Here is a 22,717-nt window from a genome sequence, read left to right as displayed (position 1 = left end):
TAAATACCTTAAGATCACCAGTCTTTGTTGTAACAGTTTAATATGAATTTCCTTATTTACCCCTGATTTTAGAGTTTTGATATATAATGAATATGAATTTGTTGGCACTACAGTTGATATTACAGTGTTTGACATAGAGAAGCATTTAATTTTTTGAGTGAACTTTTAATTAGTATTGGTAAAATTTTATACCAGATAGTGTTCATTAAAAGTTTTGAATAATTAATTGCTTCATAATTCAATGGCTTGTAGAATAACATTGCCTTACTTTATTTGGAGGTAGGTGGTTTCAAACACTATGTAATAGGACATGCTGAGTTCTTACCCTCAGAATTTATATTATAGCCAGGAGAAAACACATGGAACAATTAGCAGGTAGTACAGTAATATATGTGATGAAATATAAATTTGAGGAGGGTATGAGGAGATGTTTGACGAAGTGAAGTTAGGGTTATACATCCAAGATTTCAACAGGTGCAGGAGAAATGGTGTTCCTGGCAACATAGGCAGGGCACAGTCACGAATGAGATTTGTGATGTTTAATGATGATAGAGGAAAAAAATCAAGCCCCAAAGGAAGAAGAAAAGGAAGATCACATAGAGCCTCAAACACCAGGCAGAAGAGTTTGCATCTGATGCTGGAGGCAGTGTGGAGGCTTACAAAGGAATACTGTAAAGCAAGCTGTGATGAAGCCTCGTCCTGCTGCAGAATGCAGAACCCACTGGGTCAGGGAGACAAGGAACCTTCCTCTCCCTATTATAGCAGAACAGATAACCCTGCACCCAGAGTTCTCTGGTCCCGTTCTCATTGCAAGCTATGGTGTAAAGTAGTCTCCAAATACAGGGCAAGTTAATTAACTCTTCCAAGTAATCAATCATCACTTTAGTCTTGGCAACAAACATCCCAACCGTGCCTTCCAAGTACAAAGTTCTACTACAACGAAGTAATTCAGATGCTTCCAAGTTTTATAGGGTACATAGATTGAATCACCCTTTATACTACACTAAGAATTGAAGAGCAACCAGGTGAAAGACAGATGAGTGCATTCTATATGCAGATACACCCAAGCACCAAACACTCCAGCTTAGGCGCAAGCATTCCTGATGGTAAGAAATGTGGGTGGACTTCAGATCTACTTTTGGGCAGCTAAGGAACAACATCACATAAAAGGAAAATGCAACCTTTTCAGATGTTTTTTTAAGGCACTATGGCTTCAGGTTATTATGTCATCCCTTAGGAAAGCACACTCCCCCACCTAGGTGTTGCGGTCTGTCATGGCGTGCTAGGCAGTTCCATAAAGCAGAGGGCACTGCAGTCCTGTCCTGCGCACAGCAGCGAGTCTGAACAGGAAGAGTACTAAGACGGCAGTCACACTTCTCTGCCAGGAAACAGGAGCGGGTTACATAAGCGAATGGTGTCCACACTGGAGTCTAAACACACACCTACTGACAATTTTTAAGTTGTTTATTGGAAATCTTAGATTTTTTTTAAAACCCACTAATTATTTTGCTATATAAGAGCAAAACTCATAATATAAATATTTAACATTTTGGTATAAAATTAATAATATGGAAAAAAGATGCAAACCAACCAAGAGGTAAAAAGTTTTTAACAATAATAACACTGTGTACAAACGTCTTTTACTCAAGTGATCATCCAGGCTAATTGTTTATTTTCCCTTTGTTGACATTTTTTAAAAAGTCCTGCATTGGAGCACCATGAAGTTTTGTATTGTTTTGTTTTGTTTTCTTCCTTTTTAAAAGGTTAAGACACTTCTATTTACAAATATTCTTCTCAGTACTTAAAGTCTGATGAAGGATTCATCTGGCAGCTTCCTTCTTCTAAAACAAAGAAAGTGCCTTCATATTTCCTTTAGATTTAAACCTGTTCCATTCTCTTCTAAGCAAAAATAAAAAGATGAACACAGTTCCAGAGAGCTCTTTCAACAAATAAATAACTGCTTCACAAAACTATTGCTGTAAACAAGATCGCTTCGATGGCCAGAGAGATGCTAATGTTTTCAACCAATGGCAAATTTTAATAGGTCCTAGTATAGAGAGACACACAGGGTATATATGGCCCAAAAGCAAACAGTTATTAAGAAATCAACTAATAAAAATTATTCATAAACCTGCCTCGTCAAAATGTATTTTTGTTCTCTACCGTTTTTAAAACTGGTCAGTAAATTTAAATTGTAATGATCTAAAACCCTGAGTCTACTCTAAATACAGTAACTACAACCTCCGATGTTTGATAACTAGTTTTGACATTATTTTAAAAATACTAAATTACCTAAGCAATGTAAACAAGCCTCAAATTTCAAAATAGGGAAAAAAATTAACAAAAAGTTTCTGTAAACATTAAAATTCTACCTGCTACAAATGATAAATATCATCCAGTTGTGTATACTGAGAAATCTTTTAGTTTTGTTTTGCATGTTTCCAAAATCATCTTATTCCATGAGACACCTGAGTTGACCCCATCAGGTGTCTCTGCAGTCAAAGGTTTTATCAACAGTTCAACTGTTTTTGCTTCATATAATCTCCCTATTAATACACATCACCTAATTCTTTAGTGAGGGGAGGTCGTTTGCATCATGGCCATGGTGTTGTCCTGCTTTGTAAAATAAATGTAACTTAGTTTATTGGGTCTTAGCCACATCTCTGATCACAAAGGAACATGGAGCTTTACAAACATTTTCAATCTCATTCTGGCAAACTCTCTATCACTTTCACTCTGCTTTCAAGTTTGAAATATTTAAAAGATCATCTCAGATAGTTATTTGATCAAGTAGATTATTTTAGATACTATAGCTTTGATCTGATGTTTAGTACTCACAATTTAAAACTCTGAATTGGAACAAAACTGTGATTTCTGAAAGCTTGCTGGGAAGAGGTGGGTTATTTTTAATAATCAGTACAAGGATTTGGAAACTAAGATTTATTTTATAAATCAGAGAGAAAGGAGACTTTCTTTTTCTTTTTGTTTTACGGTACTGGGGATCAAACCCAGGGAGATATAAGAGTTTTACCACTGAGTTCCACCCCAGCCCTATTTTTCTTTTTGAGGTCTCCTCCAGTAATATATTCTTCTATGCAAACAACATTCAAATAAATACCTTAAACAATACTGACTATTACCAGTTGAAATTTCATTAAATCAGCTTATTGGAACTAACAATGATTTCTCCCCAAAGTAGCATCCTATGGCCAATAAATTGCTCATGTTTTGGTGCCATTTTCTAATATTAGGAGAAACGGAAAAAAGAAATGAAGTGCCAGTTAGGGCAGAGCTAATGACTCTGATTCTCAAAGTTCACATTAAACTTTGAGGAAAAAGATATATTTAAAATGATGCCAACACTATCTAGGTGAGTAGCTAAATTAATATTATCATTAGGTGATTCATTGTTTTTAACAAAATTATAGACATCATCTTATATCTCTTAAGAACAAGGGACCCTTTGGCCAGATTCATGTACTTTCTCCCGTGCCAAACCTTACCCCCCACCGCCTCTGCCAAGTGGTGGGGCAGGGAATAGAAATAAAATAGAATACCTGGTCTAACAACAAATTAACTTCTCTAAAATGCTGCACTGTACATTCACTTGGTGCCTTCCACAAGCCATTAATTCTAACACCAAGGTTCATAACTTCCACCTCCAATATACATGTGGCATTAAATGAGACAGTGAATTTCTCATTCATTTTGTTTCTATTCATGATATAACCCTTTTCTAAATATGAACTCCTTGAAATGAATTTAGGCCATGAAGCAGATTAGCTATATTGATTGGCTTCTATAATCAAAGAAACATTCTGATCGACTAGGCTTTCAAAATATTTCTTTGACTTTCATATTCAATTTACTTGGCATTTTGACAGACATTTAAAGGTTTTCCATTCAGGTTTGGCTCAGTGACAGTGAAAACATTCAAGTGCTATTAGACAAAAGCAGCCCTACAAGGATACGTGTCCGTATAGGTCAATTTGCAAAGGAGGAAAATCTTAATTAACCTGCAGTATATTTGACCCAAAAGCCCTTTTGAAGCAGTTTTTACTCTAGGATCGGTAGCATCCTTCCAAAGGTCCTGAAGATCTTGTACGTGTCCATGAGATGTCATCATTTTTTCATAGATGCAGGGATGATAAGGAGCTTTCCCTTCCCCAGAAAAAAACACATGGTACTGTGGTACTATCCCCATTTTATTGGCGCAGAGACCCATGAACACATCGTCTATGTAGAGACTAGAGTTCAGTGTCTGTGATGCCTCATAGACCTTGGCAGCGACATCACTGGAGATGATGTAGGCAGCACCAGCAGTATAGTCAGGGTAAGCCGGCCACTGGTACATTTCATAAGAGACGTAGTATTTGCTGCTTTTATCTCTAATGGGAGGGGCACCACGATGAACACGGCCAATCCAAAAGTCTTGGACACCAATTTGTTCTAAACTTTGAAGGTATTCAATGAGATTTGGCATGTGAATAAATATGTCGTCATCAGCAGTCATCAGGAATTTTGCATGTGGACAAAAGGTATTTGCCCAACTGAACTGCAGAAGTAATTTAAGAGTAAGATTGTAGAAAGAATCGACAAAGTCTTGCTGAATTATGTCATTGTATATTTGATCTTCCCAAACCAGTTTTTTTTGTAGTTCTTCTCCCTTCAGGGGATTAGGAGTTCCTAAGGCAAACAGAGTTTTGATGTTGGCATTAAGTTGAGATCGAACATACTCCTCACTGCCCCATGTTCTTCTAATTGCAGATCGGCGATGGTAGTTTTCAGGAGCAGTCTTTATAAACAGTAAGAGGAGGACCTCTTGAGCTTGACACTTCTCCTTATGGTTAATCAAGTATGGGTAGCGAGCCCTCTCTGAACTGTGCTTAAGAGACAGGGTATCGTTCACAAAGTCATAGCTATTTATGAGGTATCTGTAAGAGTAGGACTTCATATGGCTCACGATGTGATTATCAATCGGTCCCCAAAAAAACATGAGGCTTAGTATAAAACAAGTGGCAAATAACTGAATAAACTGACATTTTTTTACTCTTCTGCCACTAACAAACATTCTCATGTCCACTCAGGTCTGTTTTTATTAGGGATCAGTTTTAAATGGGTGCTTGCTGCTTTGACACCATAGAACTTGGTATTTTGTAGAATTAATGTCCATCTTAATCCATGTTGGACATTAAAAATAGAAAAAAAAGACTTATATTTCACACAATTGTGTGAAATAATTCCATTTTTTCTAGGATTGCAAAAGAATGAAATACACTATAGAATGAGGACACTGACACATCAAAACCCTTCCACACTGGCATCCTTCATTAGGTCTGATGGGAGGCCTTGGGCAGCTAGCTCATGTACTTCTTTTGGTGAACATGAACTTTGACCTGTCAGAATCAAAAAGACAAAGGAATAACAAGTGAATGGGTTACTGAGTTATAAAAGGAAGCATGCTACTTCTAATCTCTTAAAACCAAATGTAGCCTAACCCACCAAAAAACCATGAGGCAGTTGGTAGTTAGTAAAAGTACACAACTATTTATTTTTTTAGAGGAATGTTTTAAAAAGCAGAAAACCTGCTTGATCCTGTCTTCCCATTCAAAATGTAGACACCCCTTCCTTCTCTTCCTGTTTTTGTTTTATATTCTGGGTTCCCAGAATATAACCCAGAGCCCTGTGCATGCTAGGCAAGCGCTGTACCACTGAGCCACATACCCAGCACCTTGGGGGAAAGCACATCCAAAATGGTGTCCAAACTGGTGATCATCGTATATAACTGAAGTTCAAATGTCACTGGTGGGTACACCCATAAAAATACTAACTTGAATATAATCACAATGAAAGTAGTTATACAGATGAAAAGAAAGTTAATAGCAACAAAGATCTATTAACACTTGTTTCAGACAAGGCAGGAATAAGACTTTTTTTTTTTTTTAAATCAAGGTTCAAAAACAAGAAGTCAAGATTTGCTTCAGAAAAGCAAATTCTAAATGCCCTCCTTTCCAAAACTCAGATTAACCAGGAGACCAGCCAGGCTCCTCAAACTCCTTCAGAGTCTGCCCCTGACTTACTAAAAGAGGCAGTTTAGGTCATGACTTCACAGGGCACCCAGGACCCTTTAGGCTCTGCCTCCCTAGCTATTCTATCACACTGACGACAGCAAACCACTGGCTGAACGCTCAGCCACCTGGTCATTTTATATGCTCTGCCCTTTGTACCGGCAGTGCTGGGGCCTGGCACAGCCTGCCTCCCTGCTACTATAAAGTGTGCTCATCCCGGGTTCTATAGATATTTGTCTCCAGAGGCCTGAATTAGGGCCCCCCTCATTCAAAGATGTTCCAGTGCAGCACCTTCTAACCCACTATGTTATGTTTTTCAAGCACCTTGATGTAGACACTCTACCCTCAGCATCCAGTCAGTGTCTGAAACCTACAAGGTGTTTACCAAATATGGGTGCCAAGAATCATGCTGGGGTGTCACAGTGCTGGTTACTCCGGAAAACTGAGAGTCAAGACCAGCTGGATGCCACTTCAAATGAGGTCCATGCCAAACTGCCTGTGTCCTCCCTTTTCTTCCACTACTAGGAGACAGTACCCTCATTCCTAAAGAATTCCGTCCCAGGGGCTGGGGTTGTGGCTCAGTGGTAGAGCACTTAACTAGCATGTGTGAGGCACTGGGTTCGATTCTCAGCACTGCATATAAATAAATGAATAAAATAAAAGTCTATCAACAACTAGAAAAATATTTTAAAAAGAAAAAGAATTCTGTCCCCACTGCTTCCCACAAATAAATCTTCCTTGCCTAGAAAAGTCAACTTTCTCAATCATGGTGACACATCTGTCTCCTGGGCTTTGGCCAGGATTGGGAGGGAAAAGGTGATACAGGTGGGGTCATGGTGAATCCACATCACAAGCCCCAGGAAAGGCTTTGCTTTGTGCTAGAGACCTCTCCACAAGTCCCACCCTTGACCTTGATGTAAAGTAGGTGGGTATACTGAGTGCCCTGCCAAATGGGCCTAGCTCTGGCTATGATATCTCCATCGACCTCTGGGTTTTTAGATTCTGCTCTATTTCCCTCCCCCATGATCACTCCTATTCAGGGTGGTAACTGCAATGGCTGGGCATGCGGAAGGTTCAAAAAGGACAGGTGATTAGAGCAAGCCCAACTGAGACTTTGTCCAGAGCTAATCAGTATAGGTAGCACTTTATCCCCTATGGCATGGATTTTAAAACTGCAAGCACTGCCTAGCAAGCCACAGCCAGCTTTATTTAAAAAAAAGAAAAGAAAGAAAAAAGAAAAACTAGAACAGCATTGTGTACAGTAAGTGAGGACTCATGTGGTGAAACTGAGTTCTTTGTGTGCGTCATTCAGGGATGTGATGTAAAACGCACTAATATGTGCTTGACTATCAGAAAGGCAGAGTCCTGTTCTAAGAGACAGCTTGATGTAAGCAATGTTCCCTGTGGATAGGCTGGCTCTCTGGAGCTGATACTCTAAAGGAGGTGAGAAAGACAGCAGGAAACATCACTACCTGATGGCAGCATCTGCCCAAACTGCAAAATCACTTTCATTCAGATACCACTTCCTCTAAATCTTTCTGCTGAGCTCACTCAAAGACAACCTTCTGGAGATCAAAAGCAAAGTCCTTCCACCTCTACAATACATCTTGAAGGACCTAGAGGTTAATAGCAAGGTAACAGAGAACTCTTGATGGTAGGATCTAAGACAGCATCAGTATTTAAGAATTCTAGGAAAACTCTCAATTGAAACCAGTCTGAAGTCCCTACTCCAAAGGCTCCTGGCAAAGGCTTAAGGAGGTGGATGTAACCTTTGAAATCTAAGAGAGTACAGGCAAAACCAGCTTCCCATCTCTGAGCTCCTTTTGCACAAGTTCACCCCTATTTACAAGCCTGAGCTTCTCATTAGACCATCAGCCTGCGAGCCCACTGCCCAGCACGCAGACTGTGCACCTGACTCACCAGGGTGCTAGTACTCCTGCAGGAGTCAGGGCTGTGACTCAGCAGCTGGCACGTTGCTGCTGCTAAGCCTGCTACTATATGCTGGCAGCTGGCCTGTAACGTTCATTCTGTTCTCCATGATGTTTATTTACCTTATTTTCCTATATTTTTCCAATGATTCTAAATAGACCTCAAGGAGTCAAAATGTTTTCTGAAAAATGACCAAGAACTTGTCACAAAGCCAACAACCCACACTCCTTATTTAGTTCAGTACAGCAAGTGAAATTCCAAAATGGGATTTCTCCCACTCTGCCACTTCAACTGCTTAGCCAGTGTTTACACACATCACAACTGCATCTCGCTGATAGTATGGGCATGGTGAGGGGAAGGTTTAGGGAAGGCAAACCACTCATTTATAGTACACAGCCTCACTCTGACAATAAAAAAGAGCTTGCACTCACTCTTCTGGTTTCTCACAGTATCTTAAAGCTGCTTTAAAACACAGTCTGTACCCTCATATTCAGAGTGCAGGGGAGGGCACTGGGGAGAAGCCCACGAGCCAGGAGCCAGTGGAGCTGGCCGATGTGGTAGAAGAAAACACTGGGCATTGCAGGAAACAAAGCAATAACAAATGCAAACTCAGCAACCACCCCACGATATTCTGCTGTGGGTGCAGCTTCCTTTGTATGCTTGTAGCACGGCTCAGGGGCCAGTCAACAGCCTGAAAACTCAAGGGTCACCCCTAGTTGGGACCAGATTTATTGTGTAACCTCTGGCTTCACCTTACTGCATCTGGTAATTTCATCTGCACATCAGAGGCGAACATCAAATGTTACTGAAGGGAAGTAAAACTTATAGATGACTTCTGGCTCATCTAAAAAATATGACACAGAGTACTGGAGAGAATAGGACAAGGAATTCTGAGAGGAAATATGCAGATATTCAGAACACAGCTTGGGTCTGTTTCTATTTGGACTGAGAGAAAAGAACTGCTAACTTTAGTATTCTCTTTTGTAATACAAGTAGTCAGAAAAGTATAGAAGAGGGATATCAGGAAAGGTGACAAACCCACCTCAAATACTTCCCAGCCTGGGAGCTATGCCCCTCAGTTACTCAACAGTGTATTTCTTCACAGAAAGCTCTTTAAATTTCTGTGGAAACAAAATGAGGGTCAGTGTGCTAGAGGCTACACATTTTCCTATAATAATCCCTGATGTTTCTCTACTTTGCACCAGATATCAATTCATTTCCTTGTGATGTTTACTTTTGTGATCCTGGAAAATTATGCAAAACTTGCTAGAAATTTCAAAGTTTTCATCGAGATGGTGAGGTCTTCAATTTAGGTTCAAGCTAACCTCCACTTTTAATGTTTCTATTACTCCTACAAGGATGTAAGCATTTGCTGTTTGAGTCAGGCATGGTGAAAGATCACCAAGTGGTATTTTATGGTTTCCAGTCTCAAAGTATTCATCATTGACAAGAGATAAGACTCACTATCCCCACATACAAACCTGGTTCCCATGGCCAACACTGGTCAGGTGCCAACAGCATGGCAGAGATAATTCAGGTGATACTAACTCCAAGCACACAACAGGGAAGTCCCCAAGCAGTGAGATCCATGAGGATTACTCAGAGGATTTCAGAAGGACCCCAGGAGGACCAACTGGTAGGAGGAGGAGCAGTCTTTGTTTCAGGAGAGAAAGGAAAGAATTGCATGTGGCAAATATTTAAGAAATGGGAAGATATTTGAAAGCAGGGAAGTAGGCGCCTGCTTATAGAGAACCTTGAAAATAGAGAGAATAGAGAGAGCAGAAGGAAGTCACAGATGTTTCTGTTTGTGTTTGTAATGATCACTCCCTTTTGTGATATTTATTAAGTTTCAATAAAAGGGATTAAAGGCAGAGGTATTGCAGGATGGAATGCAGCACCTAGAGATTAGGACAACTGGGCCTTCGGTTGATGGAGGATGTGTCAGGGAAGGTATAGTTCAGGGTGGTGAGAGTGGAGAGGGAAGGAAGATAATATTCATCCATTTTCCGTTGCTATAACAAAATACTTAGATCTGGGTACTTACAATGAAAAGAGGCTTATTTATTCGGCTTACAGTTCTGGAAGCCAAAAGTCCAAGAACAAGCAGCCCCATCTGTTCAGCCTCTGGTGAGGGCCCCCTTAACTGCATCACAACGTGATAGAGAAAAGGAAAGAGAAGTGGCTATACACAGAAGGGTCTCAGAACATGAGTGACTTCACCTCATAACAATCAGCTCTCGTAAGAACCAACTCACAGATGTAAGAACAGCATTAATCTCTCAGAGGGCAGCACGCTCAGTGACCTAATCACCTTGCACTAGATCCCACCTCTTCAGTGCTCCACCACCTCTTAATACTGCCACATTGAGGACCAAGCCTACAGCATATGAACTTTTGGGGGACAAACCACAACCAAACCAAATGAAGGGTAAAGACGCTTTTGAGAAAAACAAAAACCCAGCAGAATCTGATGAATGACCTGGGATGGGGAGGAAAGGAAGATGAGGAAGAATGAAATGTAATTTTGAGTATTACTGACAAGGAAGGGAAAATTGGTTTCCTGAGTTAGCAGTGGTAAAGGTTACATGTGACTTGTGTTGAGTTTGAGGTGATGGAGCAACAACAAGGTACAAACACCCAGCAGGTAATCCAAACTCAACAGGACTAAACATCCAGGCTGGCACTTAGCATGAAGATGACTGACCATGCCTATGGGTAAACTGTCTGGGTTAGCGATGAGCAGGGAAATCTAGAAGAAAAATAAACTCAGGGGAAGGAGAAAAAGAGGAAGAAGTCAAGAAAAATAGGAGCTATTTTATAGGGCTAGCTCAGAAAATTAAGATGGGGTTAACAAATGGCTGGAGCGGGAAGCAACACGAGGAAGGTCCTCCATGTGGAGCTCCAAGCCGAGAAGACGGACATTGACCAGCTAGAGTTGTGCTGGCAACAAGAAGGGCTAAAGGCGGACCCAGCTTCCAGGTGGGACCAGCTTGAGGTCAGGGAAGGCGCTTTCCACAAAGAGAAGCCACCCTGAATCTCAGCCCTGAGGGTTGAGCAATGCTAACTAGAGACAACCATGCTTCTTGAGCATTTCTGGTCATTGTTGTTAATACAGTAACCACATCTGATCTTTAGGGAAGCTATGGTTCTCGTTTTATTTAGTGGACATACAACACTTACAAGTCTAAGGAAACCTTATTTATGATATGGATACCACTTGGTCACATTAACCTCCCACATACTCAAGGGAACTCATGGGCAAGAAAGTCATTTACTTGGCTTCACTTAGAACTGTATTTCCTCTGAGCTCTTACATCCCAGGAAACTCACTCTCTAGGACATTCAGTTTCCATCCATCACCTCTCAACATTCAGCTGGACTCTTCTGCCCTCAAGCAACCTCCTAACCTTCCTTCCTCACCCTGCTCCTTGCCTCAGATCATAAGAAACTTTTGCCCTCAGTCCCTGGTCCCTGTCCTTCTGCCTGCCTCACTACCCGTCACTCCCATCTCTACTCCCACAACACCTGCAGGCTGCTGGAGAAACCTAATGTCAGCAGGCAGGGTCTCCACAAATGGCACTATCTGCCTGTGGGCAGCCTTCAGTGCTACGTCACCACTCTCTTCCCTTGTCCCTCTCCTACCCCCTCCAGCAGCCATGCTAACTCTCCCCTACCCAGGCCTGGCCCCTCGCTCTGACTACTCCACCTCCTGTCTCCTAAAGAAGGGAAAAGAAGGCAGTCATCATCTCCTCATCCCCTTCCTAGAGAAGGGAGAATGCCAGCCAGTCATCACCTCCTCATCCCCACGTGCCACCATGTCACAAGTTGCCCAGGTTTGCCTACGATCTCCATGTCCTCAGTGAAACATACTGATCAGGGCATGAACTGGGGGGATGCAAGGCAGACACTTACTTGGGATGCAAAAGTTAAGGACACATCAAAAATAAGGTAGTCAATGTAATATTTTAAAGATTTTTTAAAAGTTGTAATTAATAAAAAAAATTCATGATGAACAAAATATCAAAATTGTAAACAGTGACAGGATCTCTTTTCTGTGCTTAAACATCCATGTCTCATAAGATACCCTAATCCCTGTCCTGCTCACTGGAACTCCCTGGGTGCTAAGTGTGTCTGACTTCCATGGACATGTCTTCATTCGTGTGTGTGTGTGTGAATATATTTCTGATACATACATCATAAAATAGTATTAATATTTATATCACAAAACAGTACTAATGCTTATTATATGCAATGCACACTTCTATTCATTTTTCTTTTATTTTTAACACTAAACCTATGCTTCCTAAAGTGGCTGCATGAACCATTCATAGACTGTCACCTGCAAATCTGGAAAACACCACTCTAGATGGAATCAAGCTGTACTATAAAATGGCCCTCTCTTAGTTCAAATACTCCCCAAACAAAAATAAACCCTGAAATTCTATTGAAGCAGACAATATTATTTGAAGGAAAAACTAGTAGGTTAAAAGAAGAAAACTAAGCAATTTAACCATTCTGTCCTAGCTGTATTTATCTTTGTTAGATAAATAAAAAATAGTAAAACCTGTTCCTGAATGGTCCCATAGAAAATAGGGCCAAACTGATGATTGCCTTCATTTTTAAAATCAACTTAGTATTCAGACTATCCCCATGAGCCATACAAATATTAATGATGCTTTTAAAAGTGACACACTTATAAACTATAAACTAATAAGCCTCTTCCAGTAAGTCAAAGGTTGGTTTTTTTTAAGTCTTAATACTTTATACCATTTGCATTTAAATTTCTACAACTTAAAGTCCCATCTAAGAGACATTTTTTGGCTCCTGCTCAGGCATAACTCAAAGAAAAGAAAAATAAAATTTTCTGTAACACACAATCAGTTACCAGTTAGTGGTAACTGTCTATTCTGTTTGCTCAAGAAGGAAGGAAACAACCTGAAATTTGAATTTACAATTCCTATTCTGAGTGAAAAATTGGACATCCTTTTAATAGTTATATTATTCTTTAATTCAATTGAAGTTTGACTGTTTCTGATATAAGTCCTATTTAAAAAAAAAAAAAAAAAAAAAAAGGAAAAGCTTTACCCATAGCTAGCTGCCTTCGGGTATTTCTGTGGCTGTGCCTTTGGCCTTAAAACTTTATCTCGACCCATAGGTAAAACGTAGAAGCCACTTGGAGCTATTATCCTTCCACTAAGAATATGTTTACAGAGTTAGTTCTTGATTCAGTGTTAGTCTAAAAATTTTAAATTCCAATTCAGCAAGCAGGGATAAAGGGGAAGGTGGGTTATAAACTACCATGTAAATACAGAGATCCTTGCCTACTTAAACTAAGTTCTATGTTTCTTTATAAGTTAAATATGGGAGTAGATTTGGTTCCTTGTTATAGGGAAAATAATGACAGAGAAATATCAAAAGAAGAAATAGGCAAATACAAGCTCTAAGTCTTTACTAGTAGTACGGGATTTTAGAGTAGTATTACATATTAGAGCAGTTCTATTAAGTCACTAAAATCTCCCAGTAGATAGTTGGATTATGTGAAATCTGGAAGACAAAAGATAATATAAAGGTCAAACATTTGCTTTAGTGAGACTGCCCTCTGGATTCATTTTTGCAACATGATTGTTTGGGTTGACAGGAATGCTTGCTCTTTTAAATACAATTCTTTCTTTCTTTCTTTCTTTCTTTTTTTTTCATTCCTACTTAAGAAACAAACTTCTCTACCCACTGCAGCAACAGTTACTAACACAGGCATGTTTACTGCATACCAGGCACTGTTCTGAGTGCTTCACATCCCTTGTAACTCTCTAAGCCTCACAACAAACCACGAGGGAGAAATCATCTCCCCATTTTGCAGAGGAAGAAAGTGAGGCACAGAGATACCAGGGTAACCATGTCGCTTACATCAATTCCAGACCCTGTGGCAGCTCAAAGTAGATGATTGTTCTGGTCAGTCCCTGAGCGGCTCACTGTCCTTCTAGGCAAAGCTCTTCCTGCAGTTTCCCTTCTTCTTCTTCTTCTTTTTTTTTTTTTTTTTTTTTTTGGTGTGTGTGTGTGTGTTGTTTTGTTTTTCTGCCTTAGTCTCAATTGCATTAGACAATAGGTAAAAGTGACCTCATGAGTCTGTGTCCTCTGGGTACATCAAGTCTTTTTTCTAAAGACAACTAGGAATCTAAGGAGAGGAATCCAAAGTGGCAGAAGTAGGGAAGAGAGGTGGGGAGGACAAAAGGAGAGGAGAGAAAAAAGTAAAGGAAAAAAAATTCAGAATATTTGGTGCAAGTATTTGATGAACAAGTATTGGGTAAACTGAGGAGTCATACACACAGGGAATCACACACTTGTCCTAGAAAAGCTATCATTCTTTTATTAAAAAGCTGTATCAAAATTTTTTCATAAGTAACAGGTAGAAAAATTTTGAAGATATATTCAAAGTTGGCTTATAAAATGACAGGCAAAGAATGAACATGATGTAATAGATGTGAACCAGGCATCCAGCTTAAGGTTTACAGCCAGTGCATGAATCAAAAATAAATGTAGTCAAGCACGGTGACACACACCTGTAATCCCAGCAGCTCAGGAGGCTGAGGCCGGAGGATCAAAAGTTCAAAGCTGTCCTCAGCAACTTAGCGAGGCACTGAGTAACTCAGTAAGACCCTGTCTCTAGATCAAATATTTTAAAAAGGTCTGGGGATGTGGGTCAGTGGTTCAGCACCCCTGGGTTCAATTCCCAGTACCAAACAAAACAAAACAACAAAGAACAACAACAAATACACACACACACACACACACACACACACACACACACATATGTATGTTCACCTATCAGTAAGAACAAATGACTGACTACCCCTTTGAGGTGATATAAAATATGCCAAAAATTGCCACCACTCCAAATCTCACCCCTGCCACCCCTCTAGTACTCTTCATACACAATGACCATCTTATCTAGGTCACTAGAAGATCAACATTCACTCAAGCTATGATTTTTCAAAAGTTCTTGAGATTGTTTTAGGATGGCTTTGCCCCAGAAAAATTACCAAGGTAAATTTGAAATGTTGCATTGAGTCAGGAGCAGGTGAGGCTATGGAAAATTCAGCCAGGAATCTGATACTGGAAACCCATTTACTACATAGAGTGTGCTGTGAGGGAAGAACATTTTCTGAGATGAGGAAAGGGGAAGAAGATGGAAATGGGGAAGGCCTGTGTAGGAGAGGTGGCAAATAAGCAGGACCTAGAATAATAGCTGCACTCCAAGCATGGGTTCAGGGAGGAAAGGAGAGAAGAGACAGTTCAGAAGGAAAGAGAATAACTGAAGTTAAGGGTGGGGTGCAGGGAGCAGGGATAGATATTCCGAGACTAGTGTAGGCATTTTTTAAAGCACACCAGAGAAAAAGCTGTGGCTACAGTGGGAAATGTCAAATAACTTAGTTTGACCAGAAGCTAGGGTGAAGGGAGAAGATGGAAAAAACAAAAACAAACAAACAAAACGAAGAACTGAGGTCAAACTGGTAGGAAAAATTGATCAGGAATAGGACAAGAGTACCAGTTTATGCCTGTTGTTCAATGGCAGCTCATCTGTCTCATTTTGAGCACTGTAGCTAGAAACAGCTCCTTTTGATTAAGGATTTACCACACAGAGGATAAGTAGAAGATGGTATGAGATGGGACATAGCAGGTATATATATTTTTCTATCTTAGCTGATCAACAATTGTTATAAGTTAGCTACCATTTACTGAGCACCTGCCCAGTTCCAGGCATTGCACTGGACAGTCCTAAATGAAAGTAAAGGCTACATTTAATTAAGTCAACAAAGATTAACTTATCACATACTGTGTAGGAAGCTGAGGGTAGGATGCTGGGGAGACTTCAGAGATGTTTCAGGTGTAAATCCCCAACCAAAAATCAGTAAATGTTCCACTGCAACCTGGAATTTGGACCTGGTGGAGATGGAAGAGAGAAGAAAAACCAAGAGTTTTAGAATGAGAAAAAAACAAACAAACAAACATAGATTTATGTTCTGCCTCTTCTATTTACTGGTCACGTGCCATTGACTTCACTCAAAACCAAATGGCACTGTTTTCTGAGGATTATTTGAGATAATCTATTGACAAAGTATGGTCCACATCAGATATTCCATTACCATCCAGTTATCTACCACAATTGGTTAATTGGTAGATAGCTGACATTTTTTAGGGGTTACTTCTCTTTCAAAATTCATATACTAGTACATGCTTCTTTTAAAAATATTAATTAGATATGAGGTTTTTTTTTTAACTAATTTGATTGCTAAGAGCCGATTAACACATAATACTGTTGCCATGAGAACAGAAGTACCATTCCTAATTGACTAAACATGGTCTTCCATTATCCCTGACAGGAAGGAACTCTATGGTTCCCACAAGCACTGAGAAGACATATCAATGAAGATGACACAGATATGAGACCATAAGACCCTGTAAATTATGGAGAAGGAAATCTGACTTGAGTCAACCTTTTAGCTTATTTTGCTTAGACTGCTCTCAGAAAGTTATAGAAAGAGTTGTGGGACAGGAGAAAAAGAGATGAAATATGAAATCATAAGTGGACCTTAGGTTGTCTAACAAAAATTTTGCACCTGGCCTTTTGGGGTTTTGTTACCAGAAGTCTTGGTCGAATATTCTGTTCTATAAACTGGCTTGTGGTATTAAAGCCTTCATTATAGAAAATAAATCTTATTAAGTTACAGAGTAAAGTCAGTCTCTGAATTCATGGCATCAAAATATAAAACAATCACTTTTATTTATTTGAAGTTCATATCTCAATCAAATTTCTTATCTATATATGAAAATTCTTATATCCTCTCACTATAAATTAATACATAATAGATACTATATACTATAAGGAAAGTAATTCTAGATTCACACTGTCCTAGCTACATCTTTCCTGGCAGAGATTTGATGTCAAAAGGCAGAACTCTTTTAATAATTTGCTTAGATCTGTTCAATTGAGCATATGTGAAACCCCCCAAATAGGGTACATTTTGTTACTTTGAGAAGAGACCATTTTCTTCTGAATTTCTCCCAGTTTCTCCTGCAGTCTGTTATGAAATGCAAATTCTAATGCAATTGGGCCTCAGAAAGAACTCAATCCTTTACAATTTGAAAGTCACTGAGTGCAATGATTCTAGCCAAAGTGACCCATTTTAAAAGATGACCCATTTTGAAACCCATGATTATTCAAGCTGTTCTATATTTGAGAATTACAAAGTTACTTTCTTTTACTACAGTCTCACTGTTCCTATGTCTTTTGTTTTGTTTTGTTTTTTAAAGGGAAATATGGTTTCTATTTTAATGAAATATAATGTGACATTTTTTACTCAATAGGACCTGGACTTCATTTTGAAAATTCAACCCTATCTTCTGAGTTTTCTTTGTGGGCAAAGCAATTATAAGCATCTATACTGCCTATTCATCCTTCATCTCACTTCCTCAGGAAGAGCTTCTCCAGGTTTGAGAACTTTACCTGTTACAACATTCATCCCATCTTAAGGGATCAGGTGGGCCCTTGGAAGAGGATGGGTCAGACAGCTGTTGGTCTCATCCTCAAAGGCACTCAGTAAACTTCTGGAGAGTGGGGTTGTGGGTAGAGAGTAGGAAGGAGAGACTGGACAGTTTAAGTATATAATGGAAACCTTAAGGTATTGACTTTATCTTGCTTTTTTAAAAGTGAAGATATGGTTTCCAAGTGCAGGTTTCCCCTACCCTTTGTGACAAGATATAAAATCTACCAAAGGTTTCTTTTGAGAAAGTCAAAAACATCTGCTGCTAATCACTAAACATCCTTCAGAGTGTTCAGGGTGGGATCATTTCTACACCACTACTTAAGACATCTATCTTCAATCATCCTTTTCTGGGTCAATTTCAGCTTCTCACATTCCTTTCCCTTCCCCCCACAGGGACCAGGTAAGGTTTCCCAAAATAAAGGCACAGAGGAACAAATCCAATTCTAATGGATGTACTTTCATTAGAAAATTACCCTAAATATAAGTTACATGCCCCCCAGACGCTTTGCGGACACAACACTGGTGTCACTTTAACGTGATCCATAGCCTATGAAAACCAACACTGGAAAAGAATATAATGTTGTCAAATGCAAATTTAAAGTTGTTACTTTTCACCTACACGGTATCTGGGCAAATTTACTGACTTTGTCACATCAGGACGCAAAATAAAATTCGTCAAAGGAAAAAGTAGCAAAGACTTCCCTGCTCCAAGAAGAGATCTTCGTTTCCCAGTTTCCCTTGCCTGCCCACTTCCCTGTTTCCATTTCTCCAGCCTGTAACCGGTCGAACGTGTCCTCAGTCTGCCAATTTCCCCATTTCCAACCCGACCCAGACATTCTGTTCAAATTCCGTCCTGCAGTCTTGGGGTGGAGGCAAGTTTGGGACCCCCGGCCGGAAACCGAGGCCGTGGGCGCGGCATTCCTCGCCTCGCGGCTCCTGCGCTCCGGCGGGTCTCGGCAGCGCAGCACCGCGGCCGCCCGGCCGGAGAAACCCACCCCCCCGAGGGAGGGAGAGCCCGCCGGGTCCTGGGAAACTGCCCCCCAGGACCTCCGGGGCCCCCAGCCTACCTGCCGCACCAAGGCGGCGGCTGGGCCGGGGGTCAAGGCCGCCGGCGCCAGCGCAGACAGGCCGGACCGAACAAAGGCGCTCCCGGGAGGGATCGCGCCCTCCTTCCTTGCCGCGCCTTCGGACGCCGGGCAGCCCCGGCCAGCTCCGGGAAGGGCCTTCCCAGCTTCCCGACGCTGGGCCGCGCGTCCCGGCCCGGGTGTCTGCTCCAGCCGCGCGTCCCAGGCCCGAGGGCGCATTCCAACCTGACGTCCCGGAGCCACCCATGTGTACCAACGCGTCTTCACCTCCTCGCCGCTCTTCCCTTTCCACCCTGCGGAGACCTCGTCCGGTCCAGAGCGGGCAGAGGAGAGCCAGCTGTGCGGTACAGCGAGCTGCATGGGCGAGGAGGCGCGGCTCGGCGGCGCGGCCGGCCGGGCAGGGGCGGGGCGGAGGCTGGGTCGCCCGCAGCCCCCCGCGCCCGCTGCCCTGCCGGGGACCCGGGGAGCGAGCGTCTCCTCTGTGCCGCACAAAGAAAACTCATCCAGGGACTGGAGGCTTATCCCGCCAAGCGTGCGAGAATGTCTCCATTTAGCGATCGGGAAGGAAAGGCAACATTTCCACCCACAGAGGAGCCTCGACCCACGTTAAGTTGCGGTCTGCTGCTGGTCAGGGTTTTTATCGTGCAACTGATCGCATTTATATATTCATTCCATGTGAAAGGAACGACTGGCCTCGGTACACTTTTCACCAGGACCGTGACTTTGTTAGACTCGTGACCCATTCCTTCAACGCAACAGTTACTCGTCTACGGGGTAAATTTTGACTGAGTTGCGGTTCTCGGATCACCTTATTATAGTTTTCGAGCAAGAATTCTAAAGGCAGGCAAGACTTGTTCAAAGGTTTCTAGTCACACCACTTTTGCCTGGAGCTTCTGCGGGCCTGAATAACAAAGAAAGGAAACTCTAATTTACATCAAACTAAGACTGCACTACAACGGTCAGTTTTTAAAAATAGACCCCTTCCCCCAGGCCAGCTCCCCAATGATTTTACTTTGAAACTCAGTTTAAAGGCAGCTTAAAAAGTAAAACAACTCACCAAGTGCAAGCCCAGCTCCCTAAACGTCCAAATCGGAGGTCCGCTTTCCACCCCACGGCGGAGCAAAGTCATTGGTCTCAAGAACAAAACTTGCGGGCTTTAAATCTCTGGCCAGGGCCAGGCAGCCAGCGCCGGCTCAGCTCGCGTCCCCGCGGGGAGCGGAGTGGGGCGGGCCCAATCAGGGGCTCCGGGCCGGGGCGGGGGCGCCACCGCGGGGAGCCTCCCTCGCAGCGCGTCGCCTGCACCTACAGGCGTCACTGCCAAAGCCCGGCCCCGCCTGCCCCTGTGCCACCACCCAGGCTTGTTGGTTGAAGATGAGGGGCCCCACCCGAAAGTGTTCTTTCTGCTGATGAAGGCTCCAGGAAGTGATTCCCCCCGCCTCTTCAGGTAATTGGGCTCATTTATTCAGACGACCGACTGTAAGCCAGTATCCACATGAATGTTCTCTTTCAGTGTTTTCCCCATGCACGAAACTAGACATTATCAGAAGAATGTAGACGTCTGCTGGGGGAAAGCGCTAGTAAATAAATCCTTTATGCGTTTGGTTTCTTTCCCCACAAATGTCCTAGCCTTCTCCGTATAGAACAAAACATTACCGTTCAATGGAGATCATGTTTTGAGCTCTTTTGTAGTTACACATATTTCAGAACATAGACGGAAAAGAAGAGTACCCCAAATAATTCAGTAAAATAAAAGCTTTCGTTTTGTTATTGTAAAAGGAATAGAGGTAATGAGTTCAAAATAGTCTGCTGAATCAAAGTTTAAAACTGTAAATAGTAAATACATTATATTTGTTATTTCAAACTAGATTTTGAAGACGTTTTGTAATTGCTTTTTTAAAATAAAGCCTTTCAGCATATTTTCATGAAATTCTTTTCATGTATCACCCACAGAGGGCATGGCTCAGCACCACTGTCACCTCAGAGATGATAGTGCTACATGCCTATCAGACCACACGCATAAATATAATATTCACATAATGTGATTCACAAGGGAGTCACCAATAGTGACCCATAAAATAAACCATTGTTATCACAGGGCCAATCACATCCCTTCCTACTAAAATCCTGAATGTAATCCCACATAGCCACCCCCCACCACACATCAGCATATGTGTATGCTGTATTCATGTGCAAATATTCAATTATGACTATTCCCTTTGGGTGATTTGGAACAGTAGGCCTACCCGTCAACATATGTGCATGCTCCATATACAGCAATACATAGGACTGTACCCACAAGAAATAGGAAACACCAAAATAGATAAACACATAAAAGTCACATATTCACATCATCCTTTATAAAAATAGACACAACAGATGAATGATTTCAAGAGTAAGTCCAGAAGTAATTCCAGAAGATGCCAGGCTTTTGGTGGTAGAGAGCATGAGGAAGAGTGAGGGTAACCCAGGGTGCCTGCTCATGCACACTGGTGTGTGCGCACATGCGCGCGCGCACACACACACACACACACACACACACACAGGAACAAGAAAGGGAGGTCCTTTTGTCCATCTGGGATGATTTCCTAGAGCAGACTGGCTCCCCATCCCACTCCAGAGAGAGGGGACAAGAATATTGTACTTCATGGTGTAAAACTCAGTTACTTTCATTGTGAGGGAGTGCATGAAGCTTTTGAGATGAGTGGGAAATAAAATTCTATAACAGCAATGATGCTGACAATGAAGAGGCTGACTTGGCCAGCATGAAGAAAGGGGACAGTGTCAGTGTCAGCGTGCTCTCCTTGTCCACAGTAACTGCTTGTGAGCCAAGAGCCCTGGGATTTAGTTTATAAATGACTTTGGATGCTATCCGTAGGAATACACTTTGCAGAGCACCAGAGAACTATGGAAGGGAGTAGGAAAAGAAACTATCATCAAGATGGTAAATAGGAGAGGAGTTGGAATTTGCCTGTTAGAAGGGACAGATAGAGCAGATTTAGGAGAGGGGACAAGAAGGTGGGGCAGTGGGGCTTGTGGCATCAGTTGTGGAGCGAATAATAAGCCCTGAGCACAAGAGAACCCAGGAGACGGTGGGAGCAGGCAAGAGACCATGTTTCAGAAATCCTGAAAAGGGAGTAGGTTTGATAACTGACTTCATGCCTACCACAAGGAATTATGTCAAAATAGTGTCAGGCTCAACTAGTTCAGTTTGATTTGCTGTGTCTAGATTCTATCCAGCAGGCCCTGTATAGACCCTGTCCTGTGAATTCAGACACCACAGGCTTTGTATTTTGAAACTGGTCACTGTTCTGCAAGGCCAGGCCTGTTAGAGACATGCTGGTGGGATGCTGGCTTAGTTTCCTACGTGGGATCTCAGGCAAGTTGACCAACTTATGTGCACCTCACAGTGTGCCTGCAGGCGAGTAAGGACTGCACACAAACAGTGACGTGTGGAGTAATGCGTATGGTGACTGGGGTCATCCTGATGGGCAGGATGCACAGTCAGCATCCTCATGCCCACCCAGGCTGCAGAAAGCTCCTCTCACCTGGAGAGAAGGCAGAGGTGACTTTCTTGTACCAGTACCACCACCAGGAAAGGATGGGCATGGTTCACATCTCTGGAAATTCCATTTCTGTTAACACAGCTTCTCCCCTTAAAATAACACCTCAACTCTGGCTGCCTATTTTACTACCCACCAGCCCCCTCCAACTCACGCACATCCTTCCCACCTGTTCTTTTCTCCTGATGCTTGTTACTTGGAGATCTCCCTTTGCCTTTAATCCTGATTTGTATTTTGAAGCCAGATTCCAAGCTCTGCATTTGCACGTCTTCGCTTAGGTGTGTCACGTCAGTCCTTAGCTTAGCATGTCTAAACTGGAATATCTAAATGCATGCTTGGGAAACAGTGAGTGGATGGAACTTGAATGCCCCTAAGGCCAGCAGACTCAGTTTTATTACTCCTCGTCAATAACAATTGATAGCATTTTATCACTCCTAAATGATTCCTGGATCTGTTTTCCTATTTTGAGAGTCTTCAGACCCCTTTAGGGTGGAGACCACATCCTGCTTATCTCCAGGACCCTCCAAGAACCC

General features: G+C 41.8%; 2 protein-coding genes across 12 annotated transcripts in view; one reads left to right on the top strand and one right to left on the bottom strand.

Annotated features, from left to right (window-relative positions):
• The window catches only part of Mcf2l2 (MCF.2 cell line derived transforming sequence-like 2), a 237,559-nt gene that overhangs the window by 155,039 nt on the left and 59,803 nt on the right, over window positions 1-22,717 (top strand). The window lies entirely within an intron of this gene.
• B3gnt5 (UDP-GlcNAc:betaGal beta-1,3-N-acetylglucosaminyltransferase 5) lies at window positions 1,449-19,841 on the bottom strand. Of its 9 annotated transcripts, none has more exons than XM_047563543.1 (4): window positions 19,682-19,841; window positions 15,829-15,935; window positions 9,040-9,118; window positions 1,449-5,396 (listed from the first exon to the last, which is right to left on the bottom strand). In XM_047563543.1, the coding sequence occupies exon 4, from the start codon at window positions 5,075-5,077 to the stop codon at window positions 3,944-3,946; it is 1,134 nt and encodes a 377-aa protein (XP_047419499.1). In that variant the 5' UTR covers window positions 5,078-5,396; window positions 9,040-9,118; window positions 15,829-15,935; window positions 19,682-19,841; the 3' UTR covers window positions 1,449-3,943. The 9 variants fall into 9 exon arrangements, with proteins under 9 accessions (XP_047419499.1, XP_047419501.1, XP_047419500.1 ...); XM_047563545.1 differs by lacking the exon at window positions 19,682-19,841 and adding an exon at window positions 18,607-18,951; XM_047563544.1 differs by lacking the exon at window positions 19,682-19,841 and adding an exon at window positions 18,850-18,897.

The sequence above is a fragment of the Sciurus carolinensis genome, chromosome 9, assembly GCF_902686445.1.
Source record: "Sciurus carolinensis chromosome 9, mSciCar1.2, whole genome shotgun sequence".
NCBI lineage: Eukaryota > Metazoa > Chordata > Mammalia > Rodentia > Sciuridae > Sciurus > Sciurus carolinensis.
Note: the sequence above shows the minus strand (reverse complement) of the source record. Positions and strands in the feature narration are given on the sequence as shown.

Coding starts and splice junctions, on each gene's coding strand:
- B3gnt5 (XM_047563543.1), bottom strand. CDS start 5,077: ATGAGAATGTTTGTTAGTGGCAGAAGAGTAAAAAAATGTCAGTTTATT.